The sequence below is a fragment of the Monomorium pharaonis genome, chromosome 11 (assembly GCF_013373865.1).
Source record: "Monomorium pharaonis isolate MP-MQ-018 chromosome 11, ASM1337386v2, whole genome shotgun sequence".
Taxonomy (NCBI): domain Eukaryota; kingdom Metazoa; phylum Arthropoda; class Insecta; order Hymenoptera; family Formicidae; genus Monomorium; species Monomorium pharaonis.
Window position 1 is genome coordinate 14117842 of NC_050477.1, and position 14244 is coordinate 14132085.

General features: G+C 31.4%; 2 protein-coding genes across 4 annotated transcripts; both read left to right on the top strand.

The window, feature by feature from the left end:
- Nucleotides 1-2379: 2379 nt before the first annotated feature.
- On the top strand, nucleotides 2380-4997 carry LOC105828277 (probable DNA primase large subunit). Of its 2 annotated transcripts, XM_028189678.2 has the most exons (5): nucleotides 2380-3332; nucleotides 3509-3771; nucleotides 3833-4060; nucleotides 4208-4398; nucleotides 4506-4997. In XM_028189678.2, exons 1-5 carry the CDS (start codon nucleotides 3133-3135, stop codon nucleotides 4743-4745), a joined length of 1122 nt encoding a protein of 373 aa, XP_028045479.1. In that variant the 5' UTR covers nucleotides 2380-3132; the 3' UTR covers nucleotides 4746-4997. The 2 variants fall into 2 exon arrangements, with proteins under 2 accessions (XP_028045479.1, XP_012521981.1); XM_012666527.3 differs by having other exon boundaries at nucleotides 2382-3332; nucleotides 3833-4398.
- Nucleotides 4998-8439: 3442 nt separating this feature from the next.
- Nucleotides 8440-14153, top strand: LOC105839273 (polyadenylate-binding protein 2-B). 2 transcript variants are annotated; one of them, XM_012685457.3, is made up of 7 exons: nucleotides 8440-8573; nucleotides 10465-10601; nucleotides 10690-10804; nucleotides 11287-11354; nucleotides 11456-11697; nucleotides 13890-13982; nucleotides 14089-14153. In XM_012685457.3, exons 2-7 carry the CDS (start codon nucleotides 10467-10469, stop codon nucleotides 14120-14122), a joined length of 687 nt encoding a protein of 228 aa, XP_012540911.1. In that variant the 5' UTR covers nucleotides 8440-8573; nucleotides 10465-10466; the 3' UTR covers nucleotides 14123-14153. The 2 variants fall into 2 exon arrangements, with proteins under 2 accessions (XP_012540911.1, XP_012540910.1); XM_012685456.3 differs by having other exon boundaries at nucleotides 8471-8628.
- Nucleotides 14154-14244: the final 91 nt, after the last annotated feature.

Consider the following 14244-nt stretch of genomic DNA (forward strand, 5'->3'; position numbering starts at 1 on the left):
TATATTTAGTACCAATCATGACTTTTTTAAATAAGATTATAACTACACGAAAAGAATTTTCTCTTAAAAATTACCCTGAAAATCGTAGTAATTGTGGGACAACGTAAACCTTGAAGAATTTTACTATACTTTTAACAAAATTGACTAAAATTTTAATAAAATTTGTCAAAATTTTGTAAATTTTACTATACTTCTAACAAAATTTACTAAAACTTTGCCCAATTTTATTAAAATTTTAGTAAATTTTGTTAAAAGTATGATAAAATTCTTCAAGGTTTACGTTGTCTCACAATTACCACGATTTTCAGGGTAATTTTTAAGAGAAAATTCTCTCCGGGTACGATTATAATCGAATTGACATTTTATAATAATTTAAAATCATCATCTTCAGCGTCAATCCTGATTCTCAGAAAGAAGATAATTTTATTAGTGCGATAAAATATTAAGCTTTTTAAGCATAATAGAATAATATACTAACTGAAATCATTTTAATTACGATATTTTCAGAACAGATAATATTATAATTGCATTAATGATGAATAATGATATGTATTAATATCACGAATAATATCATGCATTCACGTATATTGTATACGATCATTATGTTTAATTTAAAAATCATTTCAGATAAAGTTAAACTGCGTACAAAGTGGTATATCATTATGATTAAAAAAGAAATCGTGGCAATGAAATTAATGAACAATCGTTGGATGAATTTTTCTTTTGTACACGAACGAAATATATAATTTCGATATACCCTATTGTTGACCTCTATGGTGGAATTGCGAGGAATTTACAGGTAATTGTGGGTAAACTGGAGGAGAGCTCATCTAGTTGTATTTTCTATCTAGGTAGGGGCAACACACGGCCATATTCGGAAACTTAAATTTATCTTTCTGACAAATTATCGATAAACAAAACTTTTTCGGGATTGACGCAAAAGAAATTCTTCGGTCCCTGACAACATGAGAATCGCACCGAAACTGACCATTGGTCACGATGGGTTGCCCATGCCTGTTCTACGCTATCGAACCTTGATCGTTATAGTCATAAAATTATTTTGTACTAAGAACTGTTTATAATTTTGTATCTAATCTCTGTAAATATCAAGCAGATTGTCTATGAGTAATAAAGCTTGAACAAACTCGATTTAAGTAGACTATATATATATAAACGGGGAAAAAGTAAATATATATATAAATATATATAAATACAGGTATTTATAATACACATCTATATTTTATTTAGTCGTAAGGCAGCGAGAGTAAAGAGATGTAAGTAAATTTTGCGTAAGCGCGCATTGGTAACGTAACAAGGTACAACGATCTAGGAATTATTTGTATTATAAAGACGACAATTAAGGGACAAATCATAAAAGTATACATGTTACTCAGTAGCCGTGTATATATATACATACATATATTATACATCTAGAATCTACCTAGTCATATACGACACTTTATAACAATTAAAGTGTATCCCTGACGACAAATGCAAAATGCAACATGTGCTGTTCTTTGACTATTCTTGCTTGAGGATAGAGACGAAGGTGCATAACGATGCGATCGATAATGGCCAAGGAGAGGCTTCAAACTTTTCGAGCAAATTGTCAGTTTCAATTTTGCCATAAAAGTTCACTCTACTCGATTACGATCGCTGCGTATACGGTGCAGGCAAATTCTATCGAGATCGCGTAAACTTTTTGTGCGTCGTAGAATCTGAACACATCATTTATATAACTTACATGTGTACATCATTAAAGAAACATACAACCTGTAAGTTCCATTATCCATTATTCATGAAGCACAACGATAAAATCTATTTGTATTGGAAAGTCAGAGTTATTTTATTTATTTCATGAAAGTCCTATCATCCCACAAACTCTTGCATCGCATGTGGCTATGTGTGTAGTGGATGTTTTTTTCTGTAACTTGAGATCAATATTTTTTTTTAAACAATACATTTTCATTAATGTAGTATATATAAAAAACAAGTTCAACCATGTAAAATATAATACGAACATTTTATTTTTTTACGTTTAAGGTCACATTCTATTTTATATATATATATATATATATATATATATATATATATATAAAATAATTGAATTTATTTTGTTATGAACCACATTAACTACCCCTTATAAAAATGTAATACTAAACAATGTTAAATTGGCTAGTAATTAATATTTATCCCATTATTAGAATGCATCTGTAATGCTCAAAATAAGTAATAATTACTGGCCAATTTAATGCTACTCAGTATTGTATTTCTATAAAAGACGTTAATAAAAATGTCATTGCATTAAAAAAAATATTGCTCCCAAAATCTCGTAAAATAATAAAATTTAAAAAAACCTATCATAATATTTGCCCGGTTAAAACAATTTTTATTTTTTTTTTTACATTATAAAACAAAAATATTCTAAATGGAGTTGTAAAAAATATCTTGTATATATTTAAGTTATATGTACAATCAAAATTACACTGAATAGAGTGCATGCAACTTAAAAATAACAGTTTTTTTAGCAAATTAAAAAATCAATATTTTCTTATATTTGTTTTTCGCTTTTTTAAAAAGTAATTTGTAGTTCTGATTTCCCGCTACTTTATCTAAAATATCTAACACCGAGAGGGCGTTCAGATTCTTAAGCTACGCGACTTGTATGACTGGCAGGTCTTTAATAATAGTCATTCCATGCTTGTGCAAACAAATGAATGAATGTCAATATGTCATCACAAATAGTGATTATATAGTGTTGTGAATTCTACTTTATTTATATTATCATATAAGAAACTGAAGAAATGACAATTTCAAGAATATTACGCATGAATAATAGAGACAGATATAATTCATCGTAAAAAATAGTGAATAAGATGAAATAAATTGGAAAAATTGAACAAAAATGCTATCGTATGTGATGCACATGTAACATAAAACAAAAGAATGATTATACGAAATGTTTGAAAAAATGAGATAACTCATAAAGAAAATAACTTCATACAGAAAAAGAAAAAAAAAAGCTTTCTATCACTGTTCCAGAGAAAAAAATTATATATACAAAATTAAATTTAAAGCATTTTTACAAGTATTGTATATTTTTATATGTAACAAAACTTAAAGTTATGTGATATGATTGACGTAGACATAGACATGTTTTATATTGTACCACCAAATGGTGAGATACCTTTTTATATTTTGGAAGAATGTATTTTGACTAGATTAGATTATTTAAGACTTCTGAATGAAGGTTCTGCTAATGAATTTGATGGAAAATTTGAATATTTATTAGAAAATTCTACTTACGATAAAATTGGACACTTTGTGTTACGGTAAGTGTATGTTACAATTTTATAGAATCTCTCATAATTAAATGTAATATAATTTAAATATTTAAAAGACATAAATAATATATAAGGAAAAACACATATATCCAAAGTAAAAGAATTAAAATTTTCAGAATTGTAAATTTACATTATAATTAAATTATTGTTATTTTCTGTTTTAGACTATTATCTTGCACATCGTCAGATCTATGTGCATATTGGATAGCCAAAGAATCATTATTGTTTAAACATAGACTAGATCATATATTACCTAGACAATTACATAAATTATTAAAGCAAATTACATGGAAACTGCAAATATTTAAAAATGAGAAAAGTGCAATTGACTTAACTCTTATTGAATTATGCAAATTCTATTTGCAGCCTTTAGTTTTTAAACATCTAGTATCAAATTGTCATGATTGCAATGATTTTCAATATGAAGGTATGAATATCACTTTTATATAAGTTAACTAAAGACCAATATTTCTTGTTGTATATTTCAGTGAGATTTGAAATAGTATCAGACCTAGTGAAAGAAAGGGAACTAGTCCTTAATAATGGCAATGTTATCACCTATTGTTCAAGTTGGAAAAAAGTACTTCAATCATTATTCAGTAATTACGTAATTACTGAAATAAATATCATGAAGAGACAAGCACAACACACTGTAAAACATGATCTTAGATTCTACATTTTAAATGAGAAAGTTCAAACTTATCTCTTTGAAGAAGGTATTCCACATGGAGAAATAACTATTGATAATATAGATACAGAAGCAAAGAAATTCCCATTGTGCATGCAACATTTGCATTTCCTGCTAAGAAGTAGACATCGTCTTAGTCACTATGCGCGTTTATACTACAGCCTCTTTCTGAAAGAGATAGGAATGACGCTGGAAGATTCAATCGTATTTTGGAGACAAGAGTATTCCAAGCCGCATACTTGTACCTCAGGATGTTCACATAATTGGCAATCTAATGAAAAAAAATTCATATACAGCATCAGGCATATGTATGGTTTAGAAGGATCGAGGAGAAATTACAGAACACCTGACTGTAACAGAATTTGCGTAAGTATAAAAATTTTACACACGCACGCAAAAAAAATTCTTTTCTAATCTATATAAAATTTATTACTAAAATTATTGACTTTTTTCGAACATTGAAACTGTTACAGGCTATCAGTGGAGCAACATATGAAGGTGGTTGTCCTTTCAAGGACTTTGATACAAGTGCACTCAAAAACCTTTTACATGTTTCGTTAACTCAAGATGAAATAGAGAAATTTATGAAAAATATATCTATTAAAGACCCAGAAGTTCTCTGCACTGCATTTTTGAAACTTGTATGCAAAAATGACATTAATAATGTCATCATCAAAAGTCCGGTACAATATTACCAAAGAATGGTTAATTAATATCAATTTTAGTTTTATCAAACATGAAAAACACGTGTTACTGCCTATTTGTGCCAGTATTTTTTTAATCCATGTTGAAGAAACTTATCAATATATGCAAACAAATATTTTATAAATATTGTATGTGTACACAAAAGAAAGTTATAAATTAATATAAATTATACTATTAAGTAATCATTGAAAAACCACATCTTGTACAAGATGACTCCATATGACCTTTACCCAATTACAAATACACATATTACCAAATTTACAAATTTTCATGTTATTTTTTCACTTGTAAAAAAAAAACTTTAAAATGTTAAGAATTTTTTTTAATGCTGAAAGTAATTCAATTAAACTGTACCTTTAAACTATTGTTATAATGTGATATTTAATATTAACAAAAGATTTATACACAAGTCTTTGAACTTTACACATTTAGAAAAATACGTGACCTTGTTGGGAAGAATAAAAAAATATCTTAGTATATCTCTATAGAAATATATAAGATCTATATAGTTTGTATAACCAGAGAGGAATCTGAGAGCGGTCATTGCGTTGTTTTAGATGTTTTCATCCATCAGCGTCTCTATGTGCATAAAATGTGCACATTGAACTATGTAGCCAAATATCTATAAATCCCGTAGGTAATGTGCATGACTTTTTGGGTCTCTTCTATGCTATGTCCACGTTTATTTGATTCTATTTCATGCTATACCCGTAAATTTGACAATTACATGCATTCATATTTTAAATCTGTTTTATGCAAATGTGCATAATCGTGTTCTATAAATGTGCAATATCACATATACATGATATAAATTCAATTAATTGATTTGATAAAAATTCACTCACCGATTGCTGTCGCTGCCTGCTGCTAATGCTGCTGCTGCTACTGCTACATTTCTTTTCCGGTTTTGATTCTGAAAATGTGATAAATATTATTCCTAAACTCAAACACAAAAGCAGGTTAAGAAATGTATCACTTGAAAAAATAATATATTTAATACCGAGTCGCTCCATGGATCCCGCTTTCTGTTGACATCATCTTGCTATTTCGAATCGAACCGCACATTAATAACGATCGCCCGATACTTTCTTCGGCAATCCCGATATTACGGATATCACACACACGAGTAAAACGTAAACCGCGCGCGAGAAGTTCACTTGGCGCGACCGTTACGTTTGAATACGTGAAAAGTACGGCTCGTCTGATTGGCGGCGGATCAAAAAAGAAAATATGGCAGAAAAGTGGTATGATGCGTGACGTCACGAAACGAAACCCGAAAAAAACGCCAAGAAACGTTTGAATGTGCACGTCGAGGCACACTAAACAGAAGTAAAGCAATTCGCTCCCCCGAATTTTGTATCTCTGTACAATTGCGCGACGACTAACAAAGTTTCATTATTGGCACGATCGACATTCCACCGAACGGATTGCGTACCCTCCTCGAGCGAATACGCGCACATGAAAACTTTGCCCGGAACGAAAATCAACATGGCACGAAAGTGGCGTGACGTCACGTAACTTCGTGAAAACGCAGGCCGAGGAAAGCGGTGAGAAAACCGTTTGAATGGAAATTACGCGCCGAGGTACAACAAACGGAAACAAATTCGTTTCGAGAATTTCGTATGCTCGCACGACGACTCGTAGCACTTCACTTAATTGGCACTCGCGATATTCTACCGGCTCGCGTATCGTTTGCTAGCACGACGGCACTCTAAACACAACACCGTACCTGCGCACAATGAATTCTGAACACGCGAAATACGCACGGAGTCGACAGAACGTCCGACCGGCGCTGGAGCGCGGAGCAACATGGCGACGGCAGCGGCGTACGGTGACTCGGCGCTACTCGGCGCAGGCGCGGCGAGCCAACCGTCTAGCGACGCCGAGTGGCGCCGACTAGCGCCGAGTCTCGCCGAGTCTGCCTGCCAGCAGTCACGTACGCCACTCCAGCGCCGATCGGACATTCTGTCGACTCCGTGCGTATCTCGCGTGTTCAGAATTCATTGTGCGCAGGGGCCCGATTCTTGAAGTCATTCGCAAGAGAAACGTATACGCAAATACTCGCTCTAACAGAAAGTTGTAAGTTTATTGGTTAAAAGCCATACGATATCCAATAAATTTCTAACTTTTCTGTAAGAACAGAATTTGCGAATACGTTTCTCTTGCGAATGAATTCAAGAATCGAGCCCCAGGTACGGTGTTGTGTTTAGAGTGCCGTCGTGCCAGCAAACGATACGCGAACCATGTAAGATCATACGTAGCAGAGTATTCATGTGTAAAGCGCGGCATCGTTCGTTTGCCTTCAGTTTCGAGTGAAGTGTTTCTCGAAGGGGATACGTTCGGTAGAATATCGCGAATGCCAGTTAAGTGAAGTGCTACTAGTCGTCGTGCGAGCATACAAAATTCTCGAAACAAATTTATCTCCGTTCGTTGTATCTCGACGCGTAATTTTCGTTCAAACGGTTTTCTCACCGCTTTCCTCGGCCTGCGTTTCTACGAAGTTACGTGACGTCACGCCACTTTCGTGCCATGTTGATTTTCGTTCCGGGCAAGGTTTTCATGTGCGCGTATTCGCTCAAGGAGGGTACGCAATCCGTTCGGTGGAATGTCGATCGAATAATGAAACTTTACTAGTCGTCGCGCAATCATACAGAGATACAAAACTCTAGGAGCGAAAATTGCTTTACTTCTGTTTAGTGTGCCTCGACGTGCTTTTCACGTATTTTTTCAAATGTAACGGTTGCGCCAAGTGAAATTCTCGCGCGCGGTTTACGTTTTACTTGTGTGTGATATATTATCTGTAATATTGGAATTGCCGAATAAAGTATTGGGCGATCGATCGTTATTATAATGTGCGGTTCGAAAATAGCAGAAAGCGACGTCTCGGAGCGACTTGATATTAAATATATTATTTTTTCAAGTGATACATTTCTTTACCTGCTTTTGTGTTTGAGTTTAGGAATAATATTTATCACATTTTCAGAATCAAAATCAGAAAAGGAATGTAGCAATAGCAGGAGCAGCGGCAGCAATCGGTGAGTGAATTTTTATCAAATCAATTATTTGAATTTATATCATGTATATGGTATTGCACATTTATAGAATACGATTATACACATTTGCATAAAACAGAGATTTAAAATATAAATGTATATAATTGTAAAATTTACGGGTATAGCATGAAACAAAACCAAATAAACGTGGACAGCCTAAATGCCAGACAATAGGCAATAGGAACAGATATTAGATATAATAAAAGAGAGAAAGGATCTTGTCTCGTACAAAAAATTTTGGGGATTTCAAGCAACGCGAACAAATCTATTGGTTTAGAGAAGCAGCATATAAGGGCCACTTGCACCAAACTCGATTAACTTAATCGTTGATTAGTCCATTGGAATTGACCAATCGTATTTGTTAATTTTGCTTAACGACAAATACGATTGGTCAAGTTCAATGGACTAATCAACGATTAAGTTAATCAGAGGACGGGATTCATAGACCGATCTTAAGCTCAAGCATTGTCTTAAGTCTAGCTTCGAGCCAACTTGAGACTTACTTAACCAATGAAATAACAGCATTGACGTCTCAAGATCGTGCTTAAGCTGGAACTTGAATAAGATTCGACTATGAATTCCGGCCAGAGTTTGATGCAAGTGGCCCTAACTTGTCGGATACGACGAGTTGGTAGCCCTGGAAGTACAACGTATGCGTCAATGGAAACCAGCCCTAAGTTAGGCCAAGTCAACCTGAAAATCTTTGAATTCGCTCTTTGCATGGTGGTCGCGTCACCCTCCCGCTTACTAATTTTCGTGATACCGGATCGGCAAGCGGTACAGGTCGGTCTGAAGCGATACGTTGATATTTCGCACGCTCACTACATATAATACGTCTGTATGTACATTTCTCCTTATCCCCATAAATGCGATAGTAATACGTATCTGTCGGCTCTTTTCGTGTAGGAAAATTCTTCAAAAATCCCTTGAAGAGTAGAACAGGCTATCTAGGTGCATGGTCGGTCTTTTACTGATTAAGTTGATTCCCGGCTTTGCTATTACGTAGTTATGCACGCTGATCGCATTCATCTCGGGCTGAGAGCGTTTGCAATTTTTGTTCAGCCCTCGGTATACGAACTCCTCGTTGCGAGTTCTCAAGCGAATTAAATATTCATATGTCTCCGTTCTATTGTCTGTTTCTTCAGCTATCATCTAATCGAATATCTTTGCCGAATCGTGTATAGTAAAGTACGTGGACATATCAGAACATGCACGATTTGTATTTATTTATGCCAACTTCTTGATTTAACTTGCTCTTTATTTTTTCTCATTCTTAAAACTATAAAAAGATAAAGAGTAAATTAAACTGAAAGCTTAAACTCAATTTAGAGTGACAGAAATAGACATATAATTCAGTTAAGCTTGGGCCATACGGTTACATATAATTAACATAATTGATATATAACTAATTATATCTGCATGTGTTGTGTGATAGAGGAAATGAGGAATAAAGAAGTAATATATTTTTACTATTACATATGTTTATTTTTTTACTTTAAAACAGAAAGTATTATTACACATGATATAAATAAATGTATATAAATTTAATTTTTTTGGAACGTGTAACTACAATTAAATAAGCAATTAAAAGTTGATGCTGTTATTTGTGCGCACAAATATTTATTAGAAGAGAGGATGTAATTAATATTATAAAAATAGATGTATTGACTTAAAATTTTGCCATCATTAGTTTTCACCAAAAATTCAAGAAAATATCTTTAATTAATGTGTTATTTAAGTAAATATCGAAGGAAGTTTTATATAAGATTAGTAAATGACTTACTAGGAGGTCTCAAAAATAATTTTATTAAGAGAGAATTGTTACTTGAATTAAATAAAATAATAAATAATTAAAATTTTGTCCTGACAGGATAAAACAATGTGACTCCAAGTAGTTAAAATTAAAGATGTATACATGAATAAAGATAATCTTTTTAGACCTTAATTCTATATGTAATCCTTAAATGTGTACATAAATAAAATAGAGATGTTACATTTTTTCTTTTTTTTAAATATGTATACATTTTTATTTTTAATTTTGGACCACATTTTACTGTTTTGACAAAGTTTCAATTATTTATTTATTTATTTTATATTTTATTTAATGAAATTAACAATTCTCTCTTAACGATGCAAAATTACTTTCAGGGTCACTTGCTGATCCTAATTTGTATAAAATTTTGTTAAATATTTATTTACATAATGCATTAATGAAGGATACACACAATAGTTGATACCATCCAGTTTGTAAATTGTGTGAATGTAAGCTCATATGGACAACAATAATTTTACCATGGACCTTAAGAAGATGATGTAATTTGATCGTGACAATTTCTTTAATGTTTTGAGTGGGTTTGATGGTAAAATTTTGAGCTGAAACAGTTATGTTTTTATAATATTATTTAAATCATCTTTTCTAATAAATATTTTTGTGCATGAATAACAAATTCTCTATTCTGTATTAAATTGTAGTTAAGTGATATAGAATTTTTAGAAATTCTTTTACAGAGTATTAAATATTACTAATTATATTTTATTTTCTTAAAATAATGCTTAACATATGTGGAAATATAGCTCTATGATAATGTTGTTATGCTTGCGAAGCTAACTACTAATTTAAATACTATATTAATCTTTAATTTCTCATAATTTCCATTTTACTGTCACATTTCAGAAATGTCTGAATCCGATCTTTTAGCTGGTGACCATATTGATGGTCTTGATGGTCTTGAAAATGGTCAAGATGGAGACACTATTATGCAGTGTGATGGCGTAAAACGTGAATTGGGTGAAGCAAACGTCGATGATCCTGTAATTAGTTGCTTTTTTTTCAATAGTATATATAACGAGAACAAAATCCCTTTTATATTTGATTTATAAAATATTATCGGTATTTTAGGAATTAGAAGCGATTAAAGCACGAGTAAGGGAAATGGAAGAGGAAGCCGAGAAATTAAAACAACTCCAGTCTGAGGTAGATAAGCAGATGAACATGGGCAGTCCACCTGGAATTAGTAAGTTTACAAATTTTTTTTATCTACAAGAAAATATTTACAGAAAGAAAACTAGACACTTTAATTATGTTCAATGATAACATGGTGCGACAAAATTAAACTTTTTTATTACTTTTATTTTCATAAAAGATAATAAATAATAGCGCAATTCGTATGTCGCTAGCTGGTCATACCAAAGATTGAAAAAAATTTAATTTCTTTTTTAATCTACTTTTCAACACATTTTTTTAATTCAATGCAATTTTATTTTTGAAAATTAATCAAAAAAGTAAAAATAATTGATAATATATTGACTTCTGTTGAACAAGCCCAAACAGCAAACTTCAAATTTTTTTCTGCAAATGCTTCCAGATCAGCTAATGTGCAGATTATACCATGTTTTTAATTATTTTTTACTTTACAATTTTGTACTTTACAAAAATCATGATGAAAATGTTATGTATAATGTAAGATATGTTTATTACATATTTATTTCATTTTAGCAAGTCCATTAAATATGTCATTGGAAGATAAAATGGAAGTTGATAATCGATCTATTTATGTCGGCAATGTAAGTTTGTAATTAATATATGATTAAAATCTGTAGCATTATCATATAAAATATTTTACTAAATCGCAAAGATTCAAAACTTGATTTTTTTGTGTACGCAGGTTGACTATGGCGCTACAGCAGAAGAATTAGAACAACACTTTCATGGCTGTGGTAGTGTCAATAGAGTGACAATCCTGTGTAATAAGTTCGATGGTCACCCTAAAGGATTTGCTTATATCGAATTTGCCGAACGCGATTCTGTACAAACTGCAATGGCCATGGATGAATCTATGTTCAGAGGACGTCAAATTAAAGTAATGCCCAAGAGAACAAATAAACCTGGTTTCTCTATGACAAACAGGTAATTTTCTACCTCAAATCCTATAATTATAAATAATAAGATTATAAATAATAATCGTAATTATAACTTTTAAAACAGTATAAGTAATATGTAGTAGTAATTGGAATGAGTAAAATTATATCAGTTTCTATACATACCTAGATCTAAAAAGTTCTCTGTAATTTCCACTAAAAATGATCTTTTCGAAATCTATATATATATATATGGGATGTGGATTCAATCTACTCCTGATGTGTCACGAGTCTAGTGCTTTTACACAAAATCATACGACATCCCTTGAAATGATATAAACTTTTAAACAATTATTATACACACATTTACACACACACACACACACACACACACACACACACACACAGTGACTGGCAAAAATAAAAAACTGTCTTTAAGACATTTACTTTGCACAAATAAAACAAAATGTATTAGAGATCTTTTTACAATAAAAATTAAAAATTTTATTAATTATATGTTTTTAATTCAAAAGTAATCAATTTTTTACTTAATACAAGATTCATTTACAAAAATTAAATATTTAAGAATTACAAAATAAAAAAGCCATTTAAGATAATATAGAGTTTTAACATAAAAACAATATTATTTTAATTAATATTTAATATAATTTCTTTTAATAATTTTTTGAAGTTTTTTTGGTATTTTTTGGTACTTTCCGCCAAATTTTTCAAATATTGTGAGTCAAATAGATTTCTCCATGCTAATTGTAGCACAAAATAGAACTTCTTTTAAGTTAGTCGTGATTTATTTATCTTATTGTATAGAATCGCCTATGTATTCTAGATTAGGTTTAAATCTAGAGACTGTGGCAGCTATTCAAGTTGTTTGATTTGCCAGGAACGAAAAAAAGCTTGAATTTTCTTTGCTGTGTTTTGGGTCATTATCTTACTCAAAAATAAAATTATTTTCTAGCTCGAGTTTCAGCAAAGATTCCCTCAAATTTTCATTAATTATATTAATATAAACATCTGTCGTCATAATTTTATCAATTTCGACAAGATTTCTTACTCCTGCTTATAAAAAACATCTTCAGATCATAGGTTTGTTCTTGATCGTTGCTCTGCTGTACTAGTGCAATAAGTTAGAATGAGAAAAAATATATTTGTCTCATTCTAACTTATTGCACCAGTGCAGTAGTGCAGGGACTAAGAACAGGCTTCTAAATATTTTCTCCACAATGCTTTATAGTTTTTTTGAATATAACGATCTTAAAAAAGTTCCCAGTGTTTTTTTAATCCACTTTTTTGTTCAAATAACTCATTTGCTTTTCTCTATTCATAGAATCTTTCTAAAAGTCCAATAACATATTTACAGTACCAGCCAGAATTATATCATCTCTTTTAAGTATAACTTTTGTCAAGGTGCATCGAATACACTAAAAATTTTATAGTAGACATCTAGTAACAGGCGCATCTTGTGCATGGAGTGTAATAAGATTTGGCAAAATACACCATGATTTTAAAATTTTTGATTAATTTTCTGAAAATCGCATATTTTTGCTATCTTTGTTTTTCGTGTCATGCTGCCAAGCTGTAATTGATGCCAAGATTTTGCTGCAAAGTACTAGAGTTGTACAATATAAATTATGGATTTGTTGTTTATTTTTAAAGCATTTGTATGTACTTGTTATGATGCGATCAAAATTTATTATTTCAGAGATTTCAAATAAATGAAAAGTTATTTCTTTAGTAAGGTATACTTGCCATCAAAACATTGATAAAGATCCGTGCTTTAAAACAAGTTATGCTTAAAAAACCTAAAGGTGATATAATTTTGGCCAGTACTGTATATACTTTCAAACAAATTGCAAGCGAGTTTTTTTTCCACTGACGAAAGGTTTAAGTGCAAACCAGCTATGAAAATTTGCTTCATTAAGTCTATGACAGTGTGGTCAGAAACATTAAGGTTAATGTTTTCTTGAATTTCTTTGACAGTAATCTTTAAATTTTTTTAACTTCTCTGACTATTCTTTCATCTTTCCGTTTAGATATTGCTTATTTTCGGCCTCTTCCCATTCTCCCTGTCTCTGATTCAGTTGACTAGAACTTATGTTACGCGGGCGCGCGCGTAACATAAGTTATAAACACACACACACACACACACACACACACACACACACACACAACTCAAATTTATTTAATCTTCTAGCATCAACATTTCATTATTTCTTATATTTACAGGGGTCCTAGAGGTGCAAGAGGCTATCGAGGTATGGCAAGAGGAATTATTCGCGGTAGTGCATACTTTGGTTACCGACCTACAAGACGACCTAGGTAATTTTTATTTGGTTGTTTATTGTGTACCGAATATATTTGCAATTTCTACAATGTTTTTTTAAAGAGCAATTTATCTTTTATAAACTTCATGATTTTTTTGCAGGAGTTACAGACGTGGTTACTATATGCCATATTGACCATTTTAAAGTGTGACAACATTTTGCAAAGGTAAGTTTTTATTTTAAGTCACATATATGATAGCTCTTATTTGCCGCTCAAAGAAAAGTTCTCAGTAAAAAAAAAATTACACATAATATGT

Coding starts and splice junctions, on each gene's coding strand:
- LOC105828277 (XM_012666527.3), top strand. CDS start 3,133: ATGATTGACGTAGACATAGACATGTTTTATATTGTACCACCAAATGGT. Junction 3,333..3,508: donor ATTGGACACTTTGTGTTACG/GTAAGTGTATGT, acceptor TTTCTGTTTTAG/ACTATTATCTTGCACATCGT. Junction 4,399..4,505: donor CTGACTGTAACAGAATTTGC/GTAAGTATAAAA, acceptor AAACTGTTACAG/GCTATCAGTGGAGCAACATA.
- LOC105839273 (XM_012685457.3), top strand. CDS start 10,467: ATGTCTGAATCCGATCTTTTAGCTGGTGACCATATTGATGGTCTTGAT. Junction 10,602..10,689: donor AAGCAAACGTCGATGATCCT/GTAATTAGTTGC, acceptor TCGGTATTTTAG/GAATTAGAAGCGATTAAAGC. Junction 11,355..11,455: donor GATCTATTTATGTCGGCAAT/GTAAGTTTGTAA, acceptor TTGTGTACGCAG/GTTGACTATGGCGCTACAGC.